The 18,591-nt window shown below is 34.1% G+C and overlaps 1 protein-coding gene across 6 annotated transcripts in view; it reads left to right on the top strand.

Moving 5' to 3' along the window:
• The first annotated feature begins 199 nt into the window (after positions 1–199).
• The window catches only part of MUSK (muscle associated receptor tyrosine kinase), a 91,645-nt gene continuing 73,253 nt past the window's right edge, over positions 200–18,591 (top strand). For 3 of the 6 annotated variants that reach the window (XM_011364930.1, XM_011364928.1, XM_011364929.1), the window contains exons 1-5: positions 200–412; positions 10,864–10,990; positions 11,446–11,597; positions 15,999–16,126; positions 17,359–17,500. In XM_011364930.1, coding sequence (XP_011363232.1) covers positions 334–412; positions 10,864–10,990; positions 11,446–11,597; positions 15,999–16,126; positions 17,359–17,500 — 628 coding nt within the window. In that variant the 5' untranslated portion in view covers positions 200–333. The remainder of the gene's footprint in view (positions 413–10,863; positions 10,991–11,445; positions 11,598–15,998; positions 16,127–17,358; positions 17,501–18,591) is intronic. The other 3 variants (XM_023533457.1, XM_023533456.1, XM_023533455.1) reach the window with 1 other exon arrangement.

Genomic DNA, 18,591 nt, shown 5'->3' with positions numbered 1-18,591 from the left:
CTCAGGGAATACAGCGATGGTTGCAAAAGGCATCTGGTATTGTCCTTCTGCCACTGTCTTAAAAAGGATTCTAAAGGGATTTTCTTTCCCTTGTTCCTCCAGCCCTACACTTGCATTACTGGCCTAAGTAGATACTCACCAGCTGGCTGTGTCCATCATTACAGCCAAGTCTGAGAATTCCTGATTATACTTAGAGCCAGTGGAGCTACCAACACACACAGTCATTAGCAGATGACCCTTTTGTAACAAACCATGCTTTAAAATGTAAACTGTGGGGGCATTTTCCTTGAGTTGTCCAGAAGGAACTTTCTCCTGCCTGAGCCTGGATTAATCATGAGAGAGCTCATCAACATTCCACTGATTCACATTCTTACCTTGGTTGCCTTCAGCGGGACTGAGAAACTTCCAAAAGGTTAGTTTGAGCAATCTTATCTTCTTGTTGCCTTGTCACAGTTCTAAAGTGTGTGTGTGCTCTGATCATGAATCATTCATATTATGGCAAGCTTGGGGTTTACGTGGTGAAGAAAGGGTGCAATGTACGGAGAGAGAGAAAACTATGTAAATAAGCAATTGATTGACGATATGCCTTCTATAGGCATCCCTCGCCACCTTAAGATGTGCAATAAAAAGTTTAGCTATACAGTGCATGAAGAACCCTCACCTGTAGAGGACACATTAGCAGATAGAAATCTTAGACTGCAAGTTATCAAGGTCAGTTTTGTTTATGTGTGTGTCGAACTTCAGGGTGATCTAAATGGATGATGAAAATCTTTTTACTCAGCTTCACCAGGAATATAATCATTGCCTATTCCCAGACAACCAGAGTGTTTGCTTCTGAACAAAAACCCTTTCTATTTTCAGTTTTATTTTTATGAAACTCTTTATAAATATTTTAGTTGCTAAAAAAATCAGAATCATAGAAAGATGCACACAATTTTCCTCTTTAATAAAAGCCTGAAGATAATGGGTTCTCAATAACTTTGAGTCCGAGTCATGATTTGGCTTGGCAAGAGACTGTGAAAGTTTTTTTCAGAGCTTTGGAATGTACCGGAAATAACACCACCTCAGGGGAGAGGAAAGCAACTTAAGGAACTGACAAACACCTGTCGCAGCAGCAAGAATGTCCACAGTGATATGGTTTCTGGCCAGTGGATTATGAAACTGAGACTAGTGTATTTCAAATCAGGGAGAAAGACTGGGAAACGTGATTTGTGAAGTGACTGAGAGTTTCGTTGAACTCTTTTTTTAAAAAAAGATACGAGAAAGCAGATTAAACGTTATCAAAGTAAAGAGTTTTCAAAATGTGTTGTAGTAAAATGAGTTTTGTTTCATGACACACTCAAAAAATTACTTTCCCTTTATCTTACTTTATCAAAGAATTGAACACACTTGTATTATAGAGATACGTATCTGTATGTAGGTGGGGAAAATGGCTTTAGATTTTCTGGTTCACTAAAATTTCTGGAGCCGCAAGGTTAAGATTCACATACAGATTTCTTCACAAATGCCCTGATTTCACAGACATGTTGTTTTGTTGCTTTCTTTTTCCATTTTACATGAACCGAATGGTATCTTTGAATGTATTTAAACGTTTAATTGCCAACTAATACTTTAAGGTATCTCCAGATAAAAGAGAATCTAGATCTTTTCAAATAGCTAATAATAGCCAGAAAGACTTAACATTGGCTTCAGATTATTTTAGTACTTCCTGATCATACAACGGATGTCCGGGAAGGCAGTACCTGGATGTTTGGACTCATGGATTGTTATAAGTCTTATTTGTGCTACTCTAAACCACAAAGTTACAATGAAATGGCATGATTAAATGCTAAAAATTACTAAAACTCAGTCTTCTAAAGAGCAGGACAATTGATTTTAATGGTTCAAATTAGAATTTGGTGCATGAGAAAAAGCCCTCTCTATACAAACAACTCCTAATTTATGTTCTAGAAAGAAATGATTTTCAGTTTTCAGACTTTACAGGTAAAGCCATTAATTCAAATGCACACTATCTCTATTCTGAAAACTTCAGAATATAGTGGCAGGAAAGTAACAAAGTCAAACATCTTAGTTTTTAAGTAACATAATCAGATTGTTTCTATAACTTTATTAATTTGTTTATAATGCTTTTACTACTATAGTTAAATTGTAAAGTTAAAAAATTAAAACCATATTTTATCTAGTCTATTGCATTTACTGTAAAATCTAAATCAGTATGTGTTTAACATCAACCTTAGCTAAAAACACCAGGCCTGGCAAAGAAAACATCCATTAACTATATGCCCCAGTTCTGAGAATAAACGTCATCATGAAGACAGTTATTAAAAATTTAAATGTTGAAGTGTATGGAATATATTGGTACAAAAAAACCCCAGAATAATATGCTATTATCTTAATACTATTTAAAATAATAAAAATGCTCTATGCAAACTATCTTATAGTTGTTTTCTCTATTTTTGGCAGAAGGCAATTTTAAAAAGAGTTTTTTAGGTGGTATACATTTTCCATAAGCCCTTTTATCATGAATGAATCAGGAAATCTGCACAATAATATATTACAAAATAGATTAATAGATTTAAAATAGTGCAAGAGTATTCAGTGGATTCTTTTCTAACTGTTGGCATGCTATTGTTTTCTATAAAATTAATTGACTTTGTAGAATTAATAGTTTATTGTTTTAGTTTTAGTTTAACTGAGATGCCCATGTTCGGTGACAAGGGGAAAAGTCAGTACCTTTCTGATTCATTCTGACTAGTGATACTTTCAGCGATGAGCTTGTTATCATAACCCACAAGTAGGAGAATTTTACAAACCATCATGTATGAAAGTAGCCAACATTTCACTGAATACTCACCTTAACTACATAGTACTCCGATGATATTTAATGCTTTATCGGAAGTATTAGTGTGTGGCAGAATTTAAATGCTGTAGTATAGGAGTTCATGTAAGCAACACTGAATTTGTTTAATACGCACAAAGAACTCCTGTCCAAACTCCACCCAATTTACTACCATATCTAAAAGTTTTTAAGTGTGAGTGATTTATGTTTAGATATAATTCGACCAGCCTCCTCTTTAAATCATATGTATACAGGGATAAGATTCACAGACTCGACATATGACTAATTCAAACCAGGCACAGCTGTCATTGAAATCCGGGACACCAAGTCCTGGATGAATATTTTTTATTGATGCTCATTGAAAGAGTAACTAATTGTATGTTTGGGGGAAACACAGTTGCTTTAAATAATATTGACTTCAGAGAACAGAAATGTCAAGATTTCTACCATTTTTCCAAAGACGAAGTAGGCAACTTTGCAGTAAAATAGGACTTGCGGTCATTGGGGGAAAGTGACAAGTGAAGGGTGAGTAAAGGACCCGAAGGAAGTGGTCCCATTCAGAAAGATAACAGGAGTGGACCAGAGAATATGGAAGGACTACGTGGGCCACGCTGAGGACCCATCTGGGTCTAGGAACTGCACCTCCATAGTGGCCCCGATCTTCAGTGTTGTTTCATGTTATCCAACAATACTGTACAAACACAGGAGCCCCAAGGACAGCTAGTTGGATTAGTTCAAGACTAGTGTTTCTCAGGGTTAGTTCAGCTAAAGGACTAGAGAGTAAGCAAGTTGAGATTCTGTGGCAACATATCATACTGTGTAGGTTGAATTAGTAAGGAAGTGAAATGAGGACATTTAAGGCCTGGAAGAGAATTGTTAAGATCAAATTTATTTTCCTAGTCTCCACTGTTTTTGTGTCATTGGGGAAAGCATGTAGCTTCTGTGAGCCTCAGTTTCCTCATAAAATGGAGAAGTGCTTACTGGTGCTCAACATATAATGTTATGTTCTATGCTAAGGATTATCGGTGATTGGTGAAATGATCGCTTCTGGGTACATGCACATTTTAGATGGACCCCTATGAGATCATGTCTTAACCCAAACAAATGCCCTCAAGAGAGGCCATTGCAGAAATTCTAAAAAGCTGAGCCAGAACAGAATTCTTACCTGTCTGTGTCCAGTGTCACTGAAGGCAAGGACCAAGAGTGTGTTCTGTGTTCTGTGACAAATAATTAATGGTACAGCAGTAGTAAGTGATTATTGAGATTCTCAATGAAACTGACAAGTTCCAAATCTATTATGATAAAAAACAACTTATACGTCATTACATCGCCAGTAAAATAAACGTGTCAGTTTCTAAGATATGCCAAATGATGAGCAACACTGAATAACCTCTTTCTTTGGGGGATTTGGAAAATTTTCAATACCAAAGTGTTTTCTCATACCAAAAAACAATACTGTATTCATGATGCTAGGAAAACATGAATATGTTCCAAGTTTGAGCCCTAATTTTACTAAAACAGAAAGGAGCAAATACACCTGACTTCTTTGTTTACTCAATCATTTGGTCATGTTAACCAGCAACTATTCAGTTACAAGCTGGTATGGGAATGACCAGGCACCGGAGACGATGAAAGGGTAACACCATGCCTTCTCATCAAGCGGCTAGTATTCAAGTGCAGTTACTCTTGAGGTCCAGAAAAGTGTTGTGTTCATTTTCATGTGTTTGTTATTCATGTGGTCCTTGGATCGAAGGAAGAAATAGTGCTCTAGCTTAAACAGTCTCTGGCTGAGATGAAAGGCGGATAGGAGAATGAAAGTAAACATGAGACGGTCTGCTGAGTCAACAAGTATCATTAAATACAACTAGGAGATTGTGTCAGTAAAAATTTGATAGCAGATTTGTTTGGATAATTTTGGAATATAGGCAAAATGGACTTAACCAACTATATTCTGCTGATAGAAATTGCTATGAATGTAAACCTTATTTTCCCCTGTCTGTGAGTAATTAGTACTATGCTGAAGACATGGTATAGATTAGAGTTAAAAGATGGGAACTTTAAACTAATTTAAACCGTGAAGTTCAGCTCTATCACTTTATATTTTTGTTATGTTTAGACAAGTTATTTAATCATGCTTAGCCTCCATTCCTCCCCCCAAATGAGAATAGTAGTATCTGCCTTTATGTTTGCTGTGATACGTAAATGAGATAGTGAAAGAAAAATAGAATGCATGGCCTATAGTAGTTTCTTAATTTTAGATGCTAAAATGATTAAAAACAGTCAAATCACATAAGACTGTCATACCACTGAACATTATGGGAAGGTATCAACTTAATAAAGTCCTTAATTACGGAAACCTCATGCACTTGTCCCTTTCTAAGTTTGTAAAGACATTCTAGCATTTACTTCTTTAATCTTAACTGATCTGTCTTTGATCTATTCAACAGAATTTGTGTCACCTTGTTGGAAAGACAATATTAATAGCATATCTATTACCTCTGTCACTTCTGCATCTGTATATATTGAGTTAGAAGAAACTAATGACAAATTTTATTTTTTATAGAAATAGTACATGGTCATTAAGAATGATTTTGAAATCACGAAATGTACAAAAGTTGAAAAAAGAAAAAGTCACCCATGCTTACAGGACAGTTAATATGTTGGTATATTTGCTTTCATTTTTTTCTACATATCCTAAAAAAAAAATTATAATAAAATGGTTTATACAGCTTTGCTACCTGTCATTTTTACTTAACATTGAAATGTGACTAGTATTCTCTATTATGAATACTCTTCAAAATACCATTTGCAGTGATCGTGTAAATAATATCCTGGTTAGATAAGAGCTGCTGATGTGTTTAATATCTGCTTCTTTAAGGAAAAAAAAGGCCCTGATTTGTTGCATTTGTTGATTTCTGTGGTGTAAATACTCCAACCACAGCCAATTTCAAGCTACCAACACTGAACTGGAAAGAGATGTGTAATATTTTTACCATATAGGTACATTAAATGTAAACAACCTCAAGAACAGAGATAATAGTAAAATGTAGTAAAATAATCAGGAAGTGATAAATTTTGAGTATTATTACTTTGTTTTTAACATAATTCAATTATAAATTTATATAACTTAGTTTTTAATAATAGCTGTATTTAACAGTTGTCTCGCAAAATTTCTGAAAACTTAACCTTTGGCTCTCACAAGCCAGTACAAGCGAGCCCCAGCAGTTTTGCTAGGAGACAAAAATGTCTGCCTAACTCTTCTTTCACTTTTTTACAGGAAGCATAATTTAGTGCAATTGATCTGTTTTGTGCGGTGAAAGTCATCTATAGGCCTTTCCATTTTGAGATTACTTCCTTGGAATAGATTCCCAGAAGTAAATTGTAATGGTAAATTTGCATGTAATCCAGAGACGAGGAGAAAAATGGAACAGTTCCTGAACTGTTCTGTTTCTCAATTACAGAATCAAATAACATACAGGGGTCTGTACAGGCCAAGAAAATTTTAAGTGCTTTAGATATATTCTTTGATTTAATCCTCACGATGAGCCCATGTGGTGGTTTTGTTATCATCTCCATCTACAACTAAAGATGCTGAAGTACTAGTTAAGTGACTTGGTGGAACAGAGAAGTGATGGAGCAGAGATTTGTATTCAAATCCTATGCTGGAGTACCTCTCAAAGCCTATTTGCTCAATAATCTTTCTTTTTAAACAATGAAATCATTCATATTATCAATTAACCTTTAGGCCCATCACTACCTGCATCCCACAAACTTAATATGTTTTGTTTTTATCTCTTAATCTTGATGCGATTATACAATTGATTGTTTATTTTATTTATTAGTTATTTAGAGAATACATAGGTTTTTCTTAAGAGAATGACTTTCTCAAACTGATACCAAATAAAGTTTTCTTCCATTGCACTGGAAAATGAACATTTCTGTGGCATTCTGATTTATTTGATATATTTTTTATTATAAAGATAATGTGTATTAATTTTTTAACACTTTGAGATACAGCAAAAGAAAAATATAAAATTATACATAATGCTCACGCTTAGAGGAAAACGCTTTTATCATTTTGATATTCATTTATTCTTGCTTGTGTATGTGTGTGTGTTTGTGTGTGAGTGTGCATGTGTGTGTGTAATTTTCTTTAAAAATTTAGCCTATTACTTCATTGTAACATTTGGCTTTATTTATTTTGTCTATATTTTTAAATAATTAAGATTCACAATTGTTTAATCTTTCTGATGAATTATTCCTTTTATCATTAAGTAGTATTTCTTTTCATTCTGTAAATGCATATCACCTTATATTCTATTTATTCTTATATTAGTCCTGCTTTATTACTTTATTACTTTAAGTAGTATTTACTCTGTATATATTTTCCCTTCTCTTCGTTTCCAACATTTCTGTTTTAATTTATTTAGGTGTGTCTTTTGTGTTTTTTAATCCTGTATGATAGTGTCTCTCTTTTCATAGGTCAGTTTATACCACTGGCATTTACTGTGATTTTTGCTATATTTGGGCACATTCCTTCCATATTATTTTGTGTCTTCTGTTTAACCATGCTTTTTCTTATCACCCTTTTCTCCTTCTTCTTTCTTCCTTCTCCAGTTCTTTTGATTGATACAGTTACAGTCCCTCTTGTTTTCTCCCACTGCTTTGAAAGTTTTGGTTTTTAATCTATTCTTTATTATTATTCTATAGTCTTAATCTCTATTCTTTATTCTTAGTAATTTCTTTTGTATTATATTCCTTGTATTCCCTGTGCTTTACATCCCTGTGACTATTTTTATAACTGGCAATCTGTACTTCATCCTTTTCAACTTTCCACCCATCCCCCCAACCCATTTCCACTTGGCTTCCATTATTAGTCTGTTCTCTGTATGAGTTTGTTTCTGTTCTGTTTGTTTCTTTATTTTGTTTTTAGATTTCACATATAAGTGAAATCAAACGAACAAACAAAACATTAATAAAGTTTTAACATGCGCACTTAACGTGTATGGTTAAATGTGTTTTTCTTCCTATATTTGTAGTTTTTCAGTACTTGTCATCTTCCTGTTTGTGGTAAAGAGCTTAGCAAGTTTTAATATCCACTGAACTTCTTGCCTGAACTTTCATCTTACAATTATTTATCTAGAATTTTAGTTCCGTTCTTTTTTAAACACAGAAATTAGTGGTTTGTTTTTTTATCCTCCACAGTGTGTTAAAATTACAATTATATTTTACCACCATCTATGCTTACTATTGTTTCTTATCTCTCATCCTTTTCTTTTGGGTACAAGTTATTTTTTACTGAGTTTATATACTTCAGTAACTGTTTCAGAGAAAATCTATGAGCGGTAAACACTTTCAGTATGTGTTTATGTCTTTATTGTCTAATTTTAAAATTATTATCTAAACCGGCTGTAGAACTCCAGGCTAACATTTTATCTTGGAACTTTATAGATATTAGTCCATTGCCTATTGGTACTAAATGTTGCTGAATAATCTGAGTAATCTTATGTCAGACTAACTGTCATTCCTATTAAGGCGAATGCCCTTTTTTTTCTAATAGGGTTTAAGATTTCTGCCTTTAATTTTCTATAGTTTTCATCCAACATATCTAGGGATGAATTTATTTTTCTTTCTCTGGCTTGGCACTTGGTGGAAACTTTCGATCTGAATATTCATGGGTTTTTTTTAGTTTTTAAACATAATCATCTATGTATTCCTTTATATATTGCTTCTAGGCCATTCCCTCTGTTTTATTTTTCTGGAGCTTCTATTAGAAGTGCCTGTCAATCTATGTTTTATGTTTCTTAACTATTCTTTAATACCTTTCCTTTCTTTTTCTTTTTACTACATTCTGTATATTTTACTGGTTATTTTCAGTGGAAAGTTGGAAAAGAGTATCTTATACATAAGACATCATTTTACCTAAAAATTCTTTTCTCTTATTTCAACTACTCTCTTTCAATCTTTTAAAATATTATGCATTTTATAAAGGCCTCCGAAATACAGTCTGGTTTATTTAAACAATGCATCAGTCAAGGTGCTAACCCTGGGGATAGAAAGAGGTCTAAGACAAGGACTCTGACCTAAATTTAGCTCAAGGTTTTTATAATTGAGTGTGGGACAAAGGTATAAACAGATTATGTTAGTAGTGTCTGTGTGACAAGTACTGTACAAGTGACATATACAGCATGAACTAAGTTTAAAGAAAAGGGCATTTGGCTCCATTTTATAAGTCAGAGAAATTGGGAGATGATGCTTTAATTGGATTTTAAGAAAAGAATAACATTACTAAGGGAGATATAGGCTAAGTGAAACGCCCAACCACCATTTTCCTTCACTCTCAGCCAATCAGTGTGCCTTTGAGTTCACTGAAAAAATTAGGTTCATTTGATGATGGATGTATCTTTTATGGCCAATGTGTCAGTTTGTTCTAGGTGTTTCATGAGGTTGTCATTACCTACCCTACATCTAACATATTGTTCACATTGCTCACTTGGCTTTCATACGCACCTTGCAAATGAAATGACCATATAATTTATTGCCCAAACGCAGGCATTTTTGAAGCAAAAGGGGCACTATTAATAATTACACCAGGATAGCAGGCATAACTGATTATTACAGCTGCTCATTTTGTGTATCTACTCTATCTTGTCATCTAGATTGTAGGCTCTTAAAGGCAGAGATGTGCTTTACACATCTTTTGCTTCTAGTCATTATTCCCTAATCTTTTCTTCCTCTCCTGCAATCCCAGGTAATCTCTAATATATTTTCTGTCTCTATTAGATTTGCCTATTCTGAACATTTCATTGAAATGGAATTGTACAATGTGTTGTCCTTGTGACTGGCTTCTTGCAATTAGTTTATTGTTTCCAAGATTCATACATGTTGTAGCACATATCAGTACCTCATTTCTTTTTATTGCCAAGCGATATTTCATTCTATGGATAAAGCACATTTATTTACCTGTTAATTTGTTGGAAAACACTTGGGTTGCTTCCACTTTTTGCTTATTGTGAATAACGCTGCTTTAAAATGGTGTACAAATATCTATTTGAGTCCCTGCTCTCAATTCTTTTAGGTATATCCCCAGAAGTTGAATTACTGGGTTACATAGTAATTCTATGTTTACTGTTTTAAGGAATGACCATACTGTTTCTCACAGTGGCTGCATAATTTTATATTCTCACCAGCCATGCATAAAGATAACAACATTTGTTATTTGTTATCTTTCTTTTTGATTATAGCCATGCTAGTGGACGTGAGGCGATATCTTATTGTGGTTTTGATTTGCATTTCCTTAATAGCTAATGATTTTGAGCATCTTTTCATGTTCTTATTGGCCATTGGTATACATTCACTGGAAAAATGTCTATTCAGATCCTTTGCTCATTTTTTATTTGGGTTATTTGTCTTTTGATTATGGAATCTCTATAATCTACTCATATGTAGATGTGAATTCTCTATAAATCGGACGAAGCTTCAACTTCAAAATACCTTATTTTCAAGAGTCTACTCTAAGACCCTCAGTGGACTCTAGCAATTTGTTCATATGAACATATATTTTTATATGATGTGGCAAAAATGTTTTAAAATAATTATTAAGGTTGCTGTCTCTTTCCACTCTGATTTTCCTTCAGTCATACTTCCCTTCAAGTTGATTGGTGTTGGGGTAGCCACAGATATTTTGTATTTACAATTTCATATTTTCGTTCTTAAAGAGGGCACTCAAATTATATAACTTTGGGCTTCACAAAGCCTGGATCTGCCCCTACTCATATATAATAAATTCTAAGTCCTATTCTGCTGAAAGCTTTCTCTTTTTTTTTTTTTTTTTTTTTGATTCTCAAATGCTTAGTTTGAGAGTAGAAACCAAATTCTTTACATAAAATGTTCCTTCCTTTTGGCAAATTTCTGCTATAGGGAAATACAATTTTCCTTCAGGTATGTAGTGGCCTCTAAGTACTTACAGAGGGTTGTAAACAACATCCTAGAATGATCTCATTCTATTTCTTCTCTCCTGTTAGCTCCCGTCATCACCACTCCTCTTGAAACAGTGGATGCCTTAGTTGAAGAAGTAGCTACTTTCATGTGTGCAGTGGAATCCTATCCCCAGCCTGAAATTTCCTGGACTAGAAATAAAATTCTCATTAAGTAAGTATTCTACCTTTTTCTGGTAAGAATGCCCACTGCTGCCTTGCGAATTATCTTGGACATAAATGCAATCACAGCGTTCAGCAGTATTAAAGTTCACCTTCTAGAACATATGAAATGAGAATTTTCTCATTTTATACATGTAAAATCTGAACTTCAGAGAGGTCAAGAGAATTGCCCAAAGCAAAAGCATTTGTTCTTGTCAGTAGGCATCACCTTTTGAAAACATTTTTGAAGGGCTCAATGGTGCTTTGATTATTGGTGCCTAGCAAAGATTAGGATATAATGTTAGCTTTATAGAACTAAATAAGGTTATTCTATTATTCAGAATTCACTCGTTTCCTTTTACCTCGACTCTACTTTCTCCATTGACAAGTCATCCATTTGTTCAATTAATCATAGCTGAAAAATCACACGTGAGGCCCTAACCTGCCATTTTTCTCGATGATCTACAGGCTCTTTGATACCCGGTACAGCATCCGGGAGAATGGGCAGCTCCTCACCATCCTGAGTGTGGAGGACAGTGACGATGGCATTTACTGCTGCATAGCCAACAATGGCATAGGAGGAGCTGCTGAGAGTTGTGGGGCTCTGCAAGTGAAGATGAGTGAGTGAGAAAAAGAATCGTCTATTGATTTTAAAGTTGACTTGGTATACTTTGAAGCAGGCAGTAAATAGAGCCTTCCACAGACCTGGAGGTTCCACAGCTAGACAAGTTTAAGTTCCAAATAACCTTGAGGCAGTTAATTCCACACCTCATATCCTTGCCATCAACCACCACCCAAAGGCAAGCCTCTTAGTTCTCTCTCCTCTCCATTTTCTTGCCTTTACTTAGCTCTTTATTTGTTCCACCCTGACTGAGGAGCCTCCCTCTTAAACCTCCCACCTGTGCCTTTAGAACAGTTACTTTACAATCATACACCCTGCCTTTTTTTTTTAATCTCTAAGCTCTTAACAAATATTTCTTCTACCCTTTTGCTTTATTTCAAGCTTGATTTTTCTTGAGAGTCTTTTCACACTTGAGTGACTTTTCTGCTTAAATGAAGGTTATTTTTCCCCCACTTCAGGTCCACAAGTCTAGCAAGTATTCACAGCTTATCTAGCCCTTGTTACTGCATTTGAGCCATTATACTGTGTATTCCTGTGCAAAATCTTTCCTCTCATAATGACTTATGCCATCTGACCATTCTCTCCTCAAACTCTACTCATCAAATCATCTTCTCAATTCTAGACTCTCCCCTACATTTATCAAAGACTTTGATTCCAAGCTTATTATCTTTCTACCCACCCCTACTCCTGCTGTCATCCTAGGGAATTTTAACAGTCATGAAACAGAACCACTAGCCACTTCATCCTTACAATTTCTTGATGTCCTCAATCCAGTGATGTTCGCCTTAACTCTTTATCAGCCTACCCAATCAATGATCGGTCACCCCCAGGAAATGAACTGTATTTAAAATCTTAGACTCCAGTAGTTCACACTCTAAACAAGAACACTTCTATTTCCATCTCTTTTTGATGTAGGAAGCAGTTTCCCACACTTATGATTTGCATCCAAAAAAGAAGGCACGAACTCCATCTGTCTCCTTATCAACTAAACATAGAGTCAACCTCGTTCTACTCCCTTATTTCCGCTACATACTATCACTGACCCCCTCTCACTGACCCCCAGATGGGACTTCTTTCCTCCCTTACTTAGTTCTCTCTCCAACATGGTATTCTATCATCAAGCACTCCCTTACCAGAATCCTCAAATCTCATGACCTCCTATACTGGAAGTAGCTGCCGCTTACCAACTGTCATCCTTGTAATAATCTAACTTTTATTTTCTCCTGACACCACACTACTGATTGGAAAAAATCACATAAACATGAATACTGGCACCATGCAAATTAAAGGAATCCAGTTCCACCAGAGACCTTTTTGTTATTGTTGTTGGTGGTTTTCATCACTATTTCTTCACCTTTTCTCTTTTTATTTTGGTGTAATTGTTTTGCTGGAGGAAGTCATTAGCTGCTTCTTCTCAGAGTCTGAGCATGTGAGATATGTGTTCTGAGTCTTAGCATGTCAGAAAGTCCTTACTTTGCCCTCACTCTTGGGTGATAATTTGAGTACAGAATGAGAGTTTAAAAAGGCTTTCTCCTTAGCTTTTTGTAGACAATTATTCATTATTATCTGACATTCTGGCAGATGAGAAATCTTTTTCTTTTTTTTTTTTACAGGTAAATCTGATGTTCACCTTTCTTAACAATTTTAGGATTTTCCTCTTTATTTTTAGACTTTCTCATATTCACAAGAATATGTTAGGTGTGTATTTTATTTATTATTCTTATTTAGTTTTAGGTGGATCTTTTTGACCTAATGATCAAAAGTGAGATTTTTTTTTCAAAATGAGGTACATTTTTTTTCTCTTTCTCCTCTTTCTCTCTCTCGTTCTTAAACTCTTAAGTAATAGATATTAGATCTCCTTTTTCAATTTGACATGACTCCATTTTTTTCATATTTTCTACATATCTATCTTGATATTTCACCTTCTTAAAGATTTATTTAACTTTTCCTTCTATAGCATGAATTTGGTCTTCAATATGACCATTCTGCTATTCCGCCCTTATATTGATTACTTTGATCTTAAAAATCCATATTTTTAATTTCTAAGAATTACTTCTTTTCTAATTGCTCCTTATTTTTTGGTAGCAAACTCTATATATTTTATGATGCATTATTCACTCAAGTCTCTGTAAACTATTAGTAATGCATTTCTTTTTTATTTTCTTCTTTCCCCTGATTTATTTCTGCTTTCTTCAGGATAAGTTTTTTATTTTATTTTGGTTCTTTTGTGGTCACGATTTTTCTCAAATGCTTATTAATCTTTTATGTTTGATCATACTTATAAATGAAGTCTTAGATTAATTAGAATAGTTCCCTAATGGGGCTAGTGGGACATTATGGGATAGCCGATTCGAGGATTCTATGAGTAAGTGGGTAGAGATGTATCTACAAGCAGTCTTTCAGCATGTGGGGCAGTGAGAAAAATCAAGTAAGAAAGTTAGGATGCTCTCATCTGTTAAATAATGAAGTCTTATTTCTAGAGACAGAGCATATTTACATATTTTACTAATTTGTGCTGCTACCTTTCCTCTGAATATTTCTCCTAATCTCTCTGGCACAAAATGTTCTTATTTTGGTTCTATCCTAAATCTTCTTTTCTTCTCTTCTTTTCTCCACCCTCTCCTTAGAAAAGCTCATCCATTTGTGAAGGTATACACTGGTGTGACCGTCCCAACTGTTAAAATTTTGGAGTGCTTCTACACTACTTCCTGAGACCCCCAAGGTCTCTGCACCCATCGCTACTCTAATTATTCCAGGACCTTCCCCAGAAACTCTAAATTCTTTATGATCAGTCAACTAAGGTCTCGGTGACAGCATAGAAGAATCTTTCCAGCATCCTGTCTCAATATGATGACCACTTCTGATTCATCAGTGTTCGTGCCTCCATCCAAATTATGTTCCCTTAGAGTGGAGAATCCATGCTTCTACAACAATACATACTCAATTTATTCTTAGTTTACTTTATATTCAATTTCCCATAAGGGTTCTTCCCACTACTCACCCAACAGATCTATTTCACTGAGAAAAATAGAGTTATTTACTTTTAACAAAGGTTCCATGCCTAAGACATTTGTGACTCAAGTTTGCCATACGGATCAGTTCTGGGAAACCAACAGAAGGAATGGATAACACTCTCTTTAACTATATTGTAAGAATATCAACTCTTAAGCTAAGCTTTTGCCAGCAGTTATAGGACCACCCAACTCACAATTAAGGTGCCTGGACATTATCTAAAAGTAGGTATTCATTGCTGATGATCAGAACTGTCACGCTTTAGATAACAGGCAAAGTGACAAAACTGACATTCTCCTATAATATGTCCTAAAGCCTGTCTTGTATTTTTGCCACAATGCAAGGCCAAACCACCTCTAAAAGTCAATAAGTATCTAGATTAAAAAATATAACACGCGGTCTTTGCAAATATCACAGCCACCACCAAACCAACTCCCAACACACATACACAAACACATAATTCAAGTACAAAGAAAAAAAATCATTTCATACTCTCCTCTGTCAAAATAACAAATTGATTATGGCACATGACCTGAAAGAAATAAAATGCATCTCTTTCTCTGTAGTCTCTCCTGCAAAGACAGTCCCCTGTTTTGTATCTGTAACATAAGATTACTAAGAACATAAATTTAGTTTTTATTATTTTATGAATGTTTCAAGAAGTAAAATAACTGGTGTCCTGAACTTGTCAATTCTTCTATATATTAGATTTAATAACTTCTTCCTCTGAAAGCTTAATACTGGAGAATAAAAATTATGTGACACAAACTATTTTTTCTGAAAGAATTAATTTAAGAGTGTTTCATAGAATAGTAAATTACCCAAGTTTGCTTCGTAGAGTTACCATAAATCGTATGACAGAATTTCTCTGATTATTAATACAACAACATCTGGTTTACTTTCTAGGGGATAAATGTGTATAATTTTTAGTCATCAGATTTAACAGTCAAATTAAAATGGAACTAAAGGGAAAGTATGTTATAACTCAGAAATATATGAAAAATATAAGCTTAAAACATTTTTCCAAATGTTTTCATATCTGTTTTTGTGAATCAAGTAATGTTGAATTGTTATGGTGAAAGCTTATTTTATCAACTTTTTATTAACTATCTTTTAAAGTGAAGAATATTGATAACTTTAAACTCCTAATATGTTTCACAAATATATGTTTTTCAAGATATTAATAAAACAGAGATAACCTAAAATTTTAAAAATGACTTATGTTTTACATCCACTAAAAACCTGTCTTAGCACTTGGTGAATTTGTAATATAATATGCCTAAAATTATTCTTTAAATGGATATTTAGAATTAAATAGAAAGTTAGAAACTCTAAGTTTAATAAAGCCATATTCTCTTTTTAATTTTGAATTTTTATTTCCCTTTAGAACCTAAAATAACTCGTCCTCCCATAAATGTAAAAATAATAGAAGGATTAAAAGCAGTTCTACCATGTACTACAATGGGCAATCCCAAACCATCTGTGTCATGGATTAAGGGAGATAGCACTCTCAGGGTAAGTGATTATTATGTTTTAAAAAAAAGCATATACGACATATTTTCAAATAAAACAATCCATTGCAAACTCTGTTACACACTTACAAACTTCAATATAAGATTTTTTCCGTGCGTAACATTTTAACCAAATTTAAATCTTTCTATTTCCATCTATGCAAATCATAAGACATTCTGGTTGGGGCTGGCTAGAGAAAAAACAAGATGGGACCAGTAGTATTAGGGATGAAAACAGAAGCAAAGCAAAAGCAAAGCTAGAGCCTTTTTTGTTGGTTGCTTGGATGACTGGTTGCTTGGTTGGTTGAATATTTATTTTTTAACATTGAATCTTGGAGACTCAGGAAGCAAAAAAGATGGGACTAAAATTCAGGCTTTAGACCTGTTAGTTTCTGGGAGGAGAGAGAGAAGTGAGGTGTAAAAGAAATGAGAATATTCTGGAGATAAAATAGTGTGAAGAGTCAAGACTGCTGAACAAACAAACATTTTGATGAATACCTCAATTGCAAAGAGTAGTCAAATTAAAAATGTATTATTCATACGCTTATTTTGTACCACTTTTGTATCTAATGCCTATATAATAGAATATTCCATGGGGAATACATAGGTATTGATATATGTCAAATAATTGAAATAAAGTATGCAATCAATTAGCTTTGTTTTATTTAAAATAAAATGCATGAAATGCTTATGATAATCTATATAATTCTCTGGCTCTTTTTTTGTTCTAAATATCGATGCCCTTCCAACAATAACAGTAAGGGCTGGCTCTATGTATGTTACTGAACTTAGAGTACTGGAAGAAAACATAAATGTAATATTTTAACTTCAAAAATAAATTTTTGCATTATTTGTAGAACTTCCCATTTTTTTCAAAGGACATATATTCTTTTAAGGATATTATACAGTGTGTGCAGTAAATATGGTAGTGAAAAGCAATGCTTTTAATCAAACAGACTTAGATATGAATTTTAGGAAATCAAATAAGCCTTGGTGTCATCATGTGATGAAAGAAAATAAAAATAAACTATATCTTATGGGATTATTATTTAAATTAATTTATGTAATCTTGTATTATCTCATTTAAGATTATATGTTGTACATGATAAGTGCCAAATAAATGTTGAAATGATATTTTTGATGATGACAGTAATGACAATAACTTGATGAAATGTTGCAAATGTGTCCTTGTTAGAGCCACAGACATTTTAAAATTTATGTCCTTATCCCTGGCAGGAAAATTCCCGCATTGCAGTTCTTGAATCTGGGAGTTTAAGGATTCATAATGTGCAAAAGGAAGATGCAGGACATTATCGATGTGTGGCAAAAAACAGCCTTGGGACGGCATATTCCAAATTGGTGAAGCTGGAAGTTGAGGGTAAGCAGCTCCATTCCTTCCCCTTATAGCGTTACCACAGGCCTCACATTCTACCATGAAGGCTGTACTTCAGCTTGCAAAAGCAGAGATGTAAGTAATCCAGTTCCCTCAGCTGTTCCAGTTATTAGACTACAAGGTCAAGACCGTGAAAAGAATAACTGAAAAGAGAAAGAAAATTTCACTATTGTAATAGGTCATGTTCCATCTACTATCTACAATCACCAATAGTAACAGATTAAGTTCTCTGTGACACTAAAATAATAAGACACCACTTTAGAATTTCTGCCTGGCTTGGACAATTCTCCCTTGTTTATAAATTGGAAGGCGATCATTTGATTTTCTGCAGTATGTAGACGTGACTTTTAAAAAGATATGAAAAGAAAAAGAGTAACGTTTTTCAAACTGCATTCTGTCACAAAGGGTTGAGAAAAATAAAATGCTGACTCAAATATATAATGAAAAATGGTCCTAGCTCTATGAGTTACATTGTCAAAATATTTTTCATTTTTTAAAATGTTCTTTTGTAGTCAACTAATTCAACAACTGCTTGGGAAAAGTCTTCACTGAGAAATCAGAATCCAGATAGGGCTAGCTGTCCTGTCCATTTGGCTGTGGGATCCTTCTTGACCTAAAATTATATCACATTTTGCTTGAAAATAGAAACTACCAGCACAGCTGTGCTAGGTGAGTCAACTGAGTACAAAACTCTTCCCAGCTCTTCCTGTTACAAGCCATAGACTTAACCTATCTGTTTCCAAGTTTTCTCATCCATACAGTGGGGTCTGTTGTGAGTACTCCATGAACTAAGATTTTGATAGTATTTAGCAGGATATCTGGCCTTTTTTAAACACTCAATAAGTGTTGACTGTAATAATACCACCTATTTTTCTACTTTTATCTGATTGGTAGGGTGATTGGACTATTACATATGGCACAATTATATTCTCTTTCAATTGAGAGAGATTTCTAGGATTTGTCGCAGCTTATTTTGATTCCATCTTACTCTTAAGCCAAAATTTATTCTTTCCTACATCTTTTCTTTCTTAACCTTACGGTTTTCTATTAGCTCCTTTAAGATTATTTTTACTTCC

The sequence above is a fragment of the Pteropus vampyrus genome, unplaced genomic scaffold, assembly GCF_000151845.1.
Source record: "Pteropus vampyrus isolate Shadow unplaced genomic scaffold, Pvam_2.0 Scaffold103, whole genome shotgun sequence".
Lineage (NCBI taxonomy): Eukaryota > Metazoa > Chordata > Mammalia > Chiroptera > Pteropodidae > Pteropus > Pteropus vampyrus.
The sequence above is the reverse complement of the archived record's forward strand: the minus strand, read 5'-3'. Positions and strand labels throughout refer to the sequence as shown.